Source organism: Podarcis pityusensis (assembly GCF_964106645.2).
Source record: "Podarcis pityusensis genome assembly, chromosome: 12".
Lineage (NCBI taxonomy): Eukaryota > Metazoa > Chordata > Lepidosauria > Squamata > Lacertidae > Podarcis > Podarcis pityusensis.
In genome coordinates, this window is record NC_138037.1 from 49,921,740 (window position 1) to 49,932,122 (window position 10,383).

General features: G+C 44.2%; 1 protein-coding gene across 1 annotated transcript; it reads right to left on the reverse strand.

Moving 5' to 3' along the window:
• Positions 1–367: 367 nt before the first annotated feature.
• RPSA (ribosomal protein SA) lies at positions 368–6,898 on the reverse strand. The gene is made up of 7 exons (XM_080976017.1): positions 6,744–6,898; positions 4,486–4,652; positions 3,216–3,334; positions 2,793–3,038; positions 2,139–2,267; positions 735–906; positions 368–517 (listed from the first exon to the last, which is right to left on the reverse strand). The coding sequence occupies exons 2-7, from the start codon at positions 4,616–4,618 to the stop codon at positions 423–425; spliced, it is 894 nt and encodes a 297-aa protein (XP_080832143.1). The 5' UTR covers positions 4,619–4,652; positions 6,744–6,898; the 3' UTR covers positions 368–422.
• Between the last annotated feature and the right edge of the window lie 3,485 nt (positions 6,899–10,383).

Genomic DNA, 10,383 nt, shown 5'->3' on the forward strand with positions numbered 1-10,383 from the left:
AAATTACATACTGCTCAAAGTTAATGTGCTGGCCCAACAGTCTACTTAATTCAAAAACATGACCACTAGCTGATAAAGTTTATCAGCTACCACAGTGGGCCTTGCCCTGTGTAAAACACTGTAAGGCATCATAGCATGGATGTGACCAAAATGATTCAAACATGCCCTGTAAAATACACAATCACTATAAAACATCCTTGATGCATAAACTTCTAAAATTTATCAAATGTCAGATCGTAAGATTCTGTAACATTGTTGGGTGACTTGATTGTGCATGTGCACGATGCCTATTATATATATATATATGAGCTCATGGATCTCAGAGCACACCAGGATAACACTGCATATCAGAAAAGCAAGCAAAGCCTTGTATTAAGAAAGATCTTTATTTTTCACTGTACTCATGAATTCCTGTAGATGTATTAAGACCATTCCGTGGCAGTCCCTACCCACTCAGTTGCCTGAGCAGTGGGGGCTGCAGACCAGTCTTCAGTGGCAGGCTGTGCACTCCAGTCCTCTGGGGAAAAAACATACGTAAAACCACCATCAGAAATGTTAAACTCAAGCAAACACCCCCAACCCTCCCTGTCATGTTTGAGAACTAATAAATCTCGAGATTTTATCACAGAAACCTCTGTTGGAGAAGATGGAAACACCACTGACGCAAGTGACAAATAACTTTACAGTTTGCTGTCATTAAGAAAAGTTTGAGCGTCATCTTTCAAAATACTTACCAGCTGGGAATGTTGTCTGTATTGGCACAGACGGCACTTGCACTCCTTCAGACCAATCAGCCACCTCAGGCTGCGGCGGAGCAGTGAATTCGGGTGCAGGAGCAGTCCATTCTCCTTGGAATTCCTCCTTTGTAACCGCCTTCTCAGCTGCAGCCTGCTCTTCCTTTTCAATCTGAGAGAGAGAGAGATTAACGCAAGCTAATGTTACAGATATATTCTGCGACGGACAAGCTATGGGCCTGACTCCTGGTGACCTGGCAACCAATGAGAGCTGGAGAGACCCAGAGCCAATCAGGAGAAAGCAGTTAGATGCAGAGCTTTAAGAGTCACAATAGAACCACAGAGTTGGAAGGGACCCTGAGGCTTATCCAACTCCCTGCAATGCAGTAATATGCAGCTCTCCCGTACAGGGATCAAACCTGCAACCTTGGCATTATCAAGCACCATGCCCTAATCAACCGGGCCATGCACCTTTCAGAGAGGGCAGACACAGATTGTCTGCAGGTTAGACAGGGACCTAGCAGATAGGTATTTGACTCTCCCTGTAGGAGCTGGGCTGTCAGTGTGAGCAACTGGGGTTTGAAGCATCTGAGTGGGAATGGCTGGGCAGGGCAACCCAGCTTTGGTCCCATCAGAGGAAATTAAATCCCAGAAGGGGCTGAGTGGGTGTTGCTGGTTAGAACACTGATAGCCATTCTAGCTGGAAAAGGTCTACCAAAGACTTGGTTCAATACAGTGGTGCCCCGCAAGACGAATGCCTCGCAAGACGGAAAACTCGCTAGACGAAAGAGTTTTCCATTTTGGAGGTGCTTCGCAAAACGAATCTCCTATGGGCTTGCTTCGCAAGACGACAATGTCTTGCGAGTTCCTGCTGGTTTTTTTCCCCTCCCCCCCTTTTTCTAAGCCGCTAAGCTGCTTATCAGCTGATCCGATCAGCAGATAAGCCGCTAAAAGCAGCTAAAAGCCGCTAATAGTGCTAAGCCGCTTATCAGCTGATCCGATCAGCAGATAAGCCGCTAAAAGCCTCTAAAAGCGCTAATCCGCTAATCCTTCAATGGGCTTGCTTCGCAAGACGGAAAAAATCACTAGACGAAGAGAATCACAGAACGGATTCTTTTCGTCTTGCGAGGCACCACTGTAGAGCTGTTGAAAGGTTCCTCTAAAGAGAGTTTATGTATGTGACTAACTTTGGTGCCCCACTAGTGAAACCATCAAGTGTCAATCACACATAGTGTAAACGTTAAAGAAACATTTTGCTCCAGAAGTGCCTCCTCATACTGTGAACCTCTGGGTAGGGACTGAGCGGACAGGGTACGGGTCATGCTGCTTTGCCAAGGTTACGCTCTCCTTTTCCTTCCTCGTCCTAAAATCCCAACACAATACTGTGTGCCAATCCGAGCTTACCTCTTCAGGATCCCGGTAGAAGTAGAGATCAGGCATGACCTCCCACGGGTGCTCACGGGAAATAGTACCACGCATACGCAAGACCTCACGAGCCAGCATCCACCACATCAGGCCAACTGAATGAGCCCCCTGGAGCACAGATTAGATATTTATCCATTAGGACCAAGATTCTCAAAATAATAATAATTCAGAAAATTATAGGGTAAATTGGCAAAAAACGTATTTTATTAAAAAGCCACAGGCAATCAAGTTTTGGCAAGACTGCTCAGCAAATTCAAAAGCAGAACAATGGGGTAAGATACATTAAAAATAAGGTAGGTACGTCCCTCAACTACCTGTATCATTTCTCATAAAGGTGTGGCAAGAATCACTATCAAACTCCACTCATTGGACCGTGAAAGTCCTTGTGGCGTTAGCGAAAAATCCTGCCAAGATTGATGTAGCACAGTTCCTACACTCAGGAGTTCATTGGCCAGAAACTGACCTCAGCTCTGAGCTCTAACTATGTGCACACAACCCGTTTCCCCCCTCCAAAACTAGTTGCTGCCTTCTATCAAAACACAGCAGTAAGCTTTGACTGCAAACTTTGAAAATCACACCCAGAAAATGCCTTTAAAAGAAAACCATGGATAGACATAAAGAGTATACACTTACCTTGTTGTTGCATGGAATTGCAATATCCACATAGCGCAGGGGAGAATCGGTATTGCACAAGGCAATGGTAGGGATGTTTACATATGATGCTTCAGTCAGTGGCTGATGGTCAGCTCTTGGATCAGTGACTACCAAGAGGCGGGGCTCACGGAAGGCAGCCTGGATCTGATTGGTGAAAGTGCCAGGAGTGAAACGGCCAGCAATTGGTGTAGCTCCAGTTGCAGCAGCAAATTTCAGAACGGCACGCTACAGTGGGGAGATAATAAGAAAGGTTGAAATAGTTGAATTTCTTCTACAATTTATGCTGCATTTTCAACAGAAACCTGGCTTGCATGGTTATTTGGAGACAAGTGCTGACACATTTGCAAAAATACTAAAGCCAACCCCATCACACAATTCGCATTCCTAGACATACTCCCATACCTGTCCAGTATTCCTGGAGGAGATAACGCTCACATCAGCCGGGTTCTCGATGGCAACAATGGCACGAGCTGCCAAAAGCAGCTTTTCCCACGTTCTCTTCAGATTGATGATGTAAATACCTACATAAAACGCAATGGTGTTTTAAATAACAGAAACTGGCAACTGGACGCACTTGTATTGAATCTTGCTTCCCGACTGCAGTTGTTTGCACTTGTCCTTCCCCCTTGTTTAAAATGATACGAGTGCATGAGAATGAAAAATGGCTCCAAAAAGACATGGGGATATACTGATTTCATCCTCTGGTTTGCCTTCATCTGGGAAGTGACGATTCAAAGGAATGTGCAAGTGGCATGAGGGTTCCTACACTTACTGTTTTGCTGTGGTTACACTTCAGAGGACAATTTTGCAGAAGGGGGTGCTTCCCTTCCCACTCATAGTGCCTCAATAGTAAATGCAGAGGTGCACGTTTACAAAGTATTATTAAACATGTCCCTTCACCTTATCAAGCTTGGCATGGATGTGGCAGTGACTACTATCAAACTCCAGTCATAGAGCATAGCTCTCCTGGCGTTAGCGAAAATCCTGCCAGAGTTTACTGTAGCACACTTCCGACACTCAAGAGTTCATAGGCCAGAAACTGACCTCACCTCTGAGCTTTAATAGCGTGCAGTTAAAACCAAACATGTAGATCAAGCTGCCTGAAATATATCGAATCTTACTCAAGCCACCAAAGCTATTCTTTGTGACATGTCTCCATGATAAACAACAGAACACAAAGAAGTAAAACAAAGTACAAAAAACCTGTCCTGAAATGTAAAGAACCCCTAGGTGTCAGTTTACTCCTAGAGTACTGCAAGATAGGCCAGGACAAGGAACAGTGAACCTGTGACCCTTTCCACATGTTGTTAACAGAGTCCTACTCCCATCAGCCCTAGCCAAAATGGCTAATAAACAGGGATGGTGGTAGTTGTAGCCTAGTAACATTTGGAGGGCCAGAAATTCCCATCCCTGGCCTAGACATGAAGAACAATTAACAAAAGCAATTCACTTATTTGAATAGGCAAGTTCAGCATGTGCATTCTTGGCAAGGAATAGGACTAAAGGAAGTGAAAAGCACTAAGCAGTAGTATATAGAATGAATATATAAATAACTGAACAGAAAAATGTAAAATCCAATGCTGCTTTGCACTCATAAGCCACTGCTGAGTCTAGCATCGCCACAAACAACAGACTATTAAAAAATCACCCTGACATTCTACAAGATTCTTACCATCACTTTTTCTTTTATAAATGTACTGTTCCATCTGAAAGTCGAGATTGGTGCCTCCCAAGTGGGTTCCTGCAGCAAGGAATTTGAGGACATCTTCCTCCTTCATCTGCAGAACATCAAGACCTCCGGACATTGTGAAGTTTCCTTTTAAAGCAACGACAGGAAACCTAAAACAGAATCAGCTTATGTTAGTATGGGACAGGAACATCACTGTCAGGTCTCCGTGCCAATCTATAAAATGGGAGCAATAGTGAACTACTGTCACTGCAGAGGCAAATATATGATTGCAAAGTCTTCTTCAATACAAGAATGATAAAAAAAACCCTTGGGTTCTGCATGTGATTTACAGTAACTTTGTGATTTAAGAAAGATCTTAAAGGTAAAGGTACCCCTGACCGTTAGATCCAGTTGTGAACGACTGGGGTTGCGGCACTCATCTCACTCTATAGGCCAAGGAAGCCAGCATTTGTCCACAGACAGCTTCTGGGTCATGTGGCCAAGCCGCTTTTGGCGAACCAGAGCAGTGCACAGAAATACAGTTTACCTTCCCGCCGGAGGGGTACCTATTTATCTACTTGCACTATAGTGGCAATTGAAGAGGCAACATAACCACATTTCTGGCCTAAAACTGTCATCTAACAGCAGCCATTAGGCTGCAGCAGAGGCAGAGATTGGAAATAGGATCCCTGAATCAGCTTTGTTGGGCTTCTCCTCTCAGATGTTTCCATTTATGCTGGTCATTTAAAGAACTTGGAAGCATGCAAACTTGGGTGATCCTATCATTGGTTTTATGCAACCTGCTCTGGGAACCTTTTTTGGCTGGAAGATCATAAAAGTGCTTTAAATAAACTGCAGCAATTCAAAATGAAAAATTGCAACCTTTATGCTAAGCCTATTATATAAAATTAATTACTATTAAGTTTAAATTGGTATGTTTGCATCAAAATTATGTTTTCTTTAAATGTTTTTAAAGGGTTTCAACCAGGAGGCTATTAAGCAACAAAAGCCCATGATTCTGCTGCCAAGCTTAAAATATACACAACCATCATATAAAAGCGACTATGGTCTCCAAATCAGGGGGAACCATTCAATGCCTGCAATGGAGTAAGATTTCTTAGAAAGGCCAAAGAAGACTACTCATCTGGGAGCTCTTTAAAAAAAAATATGGAAGCAGATATTTTGAGGCAAATTAACATTTTCTCTGTGTTTTATTTACATTGTACAGTAGATGTTATTCCCAGACTCTGGAACTCCCTTCCTAGAGAACTTAAAACCGGCTCTCTCCTTGCAGTCTTTAGAGAGACCTTACTTCAACACGCTTTTGGGAACTGACTGTAATGAAAAGGCTGGTGCAGCGCCATTTTCGCTGTCCTTTTCAATATCGTGCATATACACGTAATGTGTGGTTGTCCTTTCTAACGATCGCCCCCCGCACCTGTGTCCCTATTTTATCTGTGATCTGCCTCGAGTCCTTGTGGAGGGGGTGGGAAGAATGGCAAGAAACATCAAATTAACTATGTAACGACGTCAGGATTCAGAACTGCTTCAGCTAAAGGTGAAGCAAGGAGAGATCGCCGGCATCCATTACCTTTAGGCACCAAGGAAAAATTATTCCTATACTCCATGACTTTTGGCTAACTGAACCGTCCAGGGCCATTTAAACAGTGTTCGGGTGTGTTATTGCTCTTGCTTGCAACGAATTTGTGAGATATATATATAGATATATATATATACACATACATATACACACACACACACATATATATATACATACACACACACACACAAACACACATTATATATATATATATATAATGTGTGTGTGTTTGTATATGTATATATATATATATATGTGTGTGTGTATGTGTGTGTGTATATATATATACATACACACACACACATACATATATATACATTTGTGCTATATTTGTGTTATTATAGATAGATTGCAAAGCGCTCTGCGGATGAAGGGCGGTACGGAAATCCAGTGATAGCAATGTATATATTCCTGATCTGGGTTAAAACCTCAGCACGGGTTGGGCTCGCGGCCTCTCAGGGCGCCCCCGAGGCCGGGTTATTCCGCTGCAGCTGCGAGGCCTCGAGCGAAGGGCCCACCAGCGGAAGGGGGACCAGCCCGGTCCTCTCCCCCCAAGGGCCCCCCACGCTGCCGCCCCGGCTCGGCTCCCTCTTCTTCCTCCGAAGACGCCTTTTCGCTCCCCCACCCCCCGTTCCCCGCCCGCTTCCCCGCGCCAACTCACGCGGCTACAACGCCGTATGGAGGCCTCCCTGGGGTCGGAGAGAAAGAAGGCCGCGGCGCCTCGTGACGCCTATATATAGTCGGCCGGCCCGCCAATCGCGAGGCGCTTCCGCCGGGAAAGGTGTGGTGACGTCAGGGACTCGGCGCAGGGGCGGGGTGAAGCGGGACGCGCCTGGAGGGAAGAGTTCGGCGACGCACGCGGCGCCGCCTCTCACTTCCGGGGCTCTGTTGGAGCGCCGCCATGTGCGGGGAAAGCGGAAGAGGGCGCGAGGCGTCGCTGAGCCACGCAGCTATTCACCCTCCGAAGCTTTTGCGCTCGTCGGTGTGCTTTGCGCAGTCAAATCCACGCCCCACTTGCGCGCTGGAGGAAGAAGAGGCGGGGCATGAATGAAGGGGGATTATAATTAAATTTGAATTTAATTTAATTTTAAATTTGATTAATTTTAAATTAAAATTTTAAATTAAGTCAACTTTTAAATTAAAATTATATTAAATTTTAAATTAAAATTTTAATTAAGTCAACTTTTAAATTTTATTTTATTTTATTTTATTAAAACTCGAGAGTATATAGACTCACCAGGCCCAAGGGGATCCCAAAGTTTGCAGAAGGACAAAAAAGAAAAATTGCAGGGGAGTCTAAACAATCCAGTGAGGACTGAGCATGCTCAGTGGCCACAGAATGCTGACTTGGGCGGGGAGCGGAATGGAGTATCCTGGAAGAGGGCAACCCCTGAGCAGCAGCATCCATGAGAAACGTTTTGTTGCAAGACCCCCTTGCATATTTTGTATCTCTATAGTTTAGCAACAGCACTGAATCACGTGGAGTACCAGTAGTAGCCTGTGAGTGGCAACAGAGGCCACTTGTTCGCCTTCCCAGTATTTACCATTGCTTCTTCCTTCTTCCACCTCATTTAAGGAACAGCCTTGAATAAAAGGAGCTGGCGTTTTTGGGAAGGCAGGTAAGACTACAATCCTACAGGAAGCAAGTTGTATTGAAGTCATAGATTGTGTGTGGGCAAATATAATGACATTTGGAAAGCATTTATAAAAATAAATAAATGTATATCTGTTAGAATAATAATTTCACTTACATACATTTGTATTTGACAGGTATGTGAGGAATTTTAGTGGAAGGTTTATGTATTTTTAAAGCATTTTGTTTCCCTTTTTTTAAAAAAAAGTCACTTTAATTGGAATATCTGCAATAAAATATAAATATTTTTAAAGGGCATACGTCTGAATAGGTATGCATTGAAATACACTCAGTCCAGCAGTCAGTGAACCTGTGTAGCTTAATCCTGTTTACTGAGAAGCTCCATCACTCATCCAATCCCCATGCAGCCATGTGTGGGTCCTATTCTGTGTCGATCATTCATTTGGTAAGGCTTATTCCCAAACAAGTGTGTGTAACTTCCAGTGCCGGATTTACAAATAAGCTAAACGAGCTATAGCTTAGGGCCCCATTCTCTTGGGGGCCCCCAAAAAATTAAAGGAAAAAAACACCTGGATGTACATTTCCAAAATGTAAGATAAAAAACAAATAAAATAAAACCTACATACAGCAACAGTGTTTTGTGTTGTGTAGGCTCCTGTGATGTAAGTAATGGACATCGCCCGCTAGCCTGCTCCCTAAAATATCACAGGTTTGCTCATTTCTATATATACGGTGCCTACATTCTGCATGCACTGGTTGAATGGCAACATGCGCAAATGGCTTTAGATACCTATTTGGTCCATAAATTACCATATAGCATATACTCAAAACAAAAAACAGCAACAATTTGTTGTTGACAAAGGACAGCTGGACATATAAAGGGCCCCATTACCTTCAGTCGCTTAGGGCCTCGTCAAACCTAAATCCGGCCCTGGTAAATTCAGAGTGATGTGGCCCAATCCTAAAGCAGAAACAGGCTCCATTCACTCCTGCATTTAGGACTGCAATCTTCCCGACCACCTGATTCTTCTGCAGGTATATTTACAAAGTGAATGTTCCTCATCCCTTCAGCACATGCTATGAACAAAGCGGGTGCCAGAATTCATGTTAGTTACTGTCTTACAAGATCCAAACCCAAGATCCAACGGGAAAGACATGTTTGGATCCAGTAGATCTTGGGCTTTCTCAGGTGTGCTGTGGCTACACCAGCAAAAGTCCATCACCTGGATTCAGCCAGGGCTCAGCTAGCAGAACGCACACCACCGTAACTTGCACCAGCAAAGTCCAAAAAGTGGTGGCCGTGGGCAGAACAGGCAAGGCGAGATTTACACTGGGTCATGTGACCCAGGGCCCAGTCCTCAAAACACGAGTCAGTGCTGTGGGTCAGTTTGTCTGGCTGTTAACCAGAAGGAACCGCTGTGGGCACGATTCCTGCATTGCAGAGGGTTGGACTAGATGCCCCTCAAGGTCCCTTCCAACTCTACAATCCGGTGATTATTTGATCATGTCACACTCGCCAGCCAATGGTAGCTTTTCCCAGAGACTCCTGAACGGAGTTTAGAATAGGGGCACCTTAAACCTGTGTAAATTATGCCAGTTTCCTATAGCTAGGATTGCTCTGTCTGTACAAAGTTAAGAAGCAGACCAGAAACGGTCTAAATTTTGCGTTGTTGTTGCGCATACAACATCAGTAAGGGGCAAACATTTCCAGCCTTTTCTGTGTCTGTAATGAGCAAAAAGGCCTTAAACAGCCTTGCTCAGAGAAATAACGACTCTCCAAAACAGGGGTAGGCAACCTAAGGCCCGGGGGCCGAACGCAACCAATTCGCCTTCTAAATCCGGCCCACGGACAGTCCGGGAATCAGCGTGTTTTTACATGAGTAGAATGTGCCCTCTTATTTAAAATGCATCTCTGGGTTATTTGTGGGGCATGCCTGGTGTTTTTACATGAGTAGAATGTGTGCTTTTATTATATTTGTGGGGCATAGGAATTCGTTCATTTCGCCCCAAAAAAACAGTCCGGCCCACCACATGGTCTGAGGGACGGTGGACCAGCCCACGGCTGAAAAAGGTTGCTGACCCCTGCTCCAAAAGAAGCTCACGCAAATCGGCATATAAAGGTATGTGAAAATAAATGCTGAGGCAGTCTGCTAACTGCAACAGTTCTGCTGTGTAAGGAACGAGGATGTGTACTACAGTTTGCCACTCAAAAAGGATACACAACACAGGCTGCATCTTTAAAGCACATTCAAAACACACACCCCAAATCTGGGTACTGTGGTTTCTTAAGGGTTGCTGGGAAATTTAACTCTGTGAGGGGTAAACTAAAGTGCCCACCATTCTTTGTGGTGCGGCAAATTGCTTTCAAGATATAGCCACAGGTATACTCCACTTGCCCCAATCTTCCCCTCAAAAACACAGGATATTCCATTAGGTGCAAGGTGCTGTTTTGACTGTTTGTTGCTATAGCCTCTCCTGCGGTCTGCGGCTGTTTGGGGCTGATAAGCAAAAAGCATCTCCACCCAACTTCCTTCTGATAAGATAGATAAGACAGCCTGTTCAGCAGCTGCCCCTAGGCAGAGAATAACTGGATTAAGACCTTTAGAGGCCCTAAGGACTTAAAAACATTTTGTTGCGCCCATATATATCGACTTCAAAATATAAAAAATAATAAACTTTTGTTTTTTTGAAATGAAAAAAAACCTAG

Bases quoted from the DNA above. Each gene is read 5' to 3' on its own strand.
- RPSA (XM_080976017.1), bottom strand. From the start codon at position 4,618: ATGTCCGGAGGTCTTGATGTTCTGCAGATGAAGGAGGAAGATGTCCTC. The intron at 2,268-2,792 runs GTAAGTGTATAC...TCTGTGCTCCAG, and splicing joins CAATTCCATGCAACAACAAG to GGGGCTCATTCAGTTGGCCT. The intron at 518-734 runs GTAAGTATTTTG...TTTTTTCCCCAG, and splicing joins ACAGACAACATTCCCAGCTG to AGGACTGGAGTGCACAGCCT.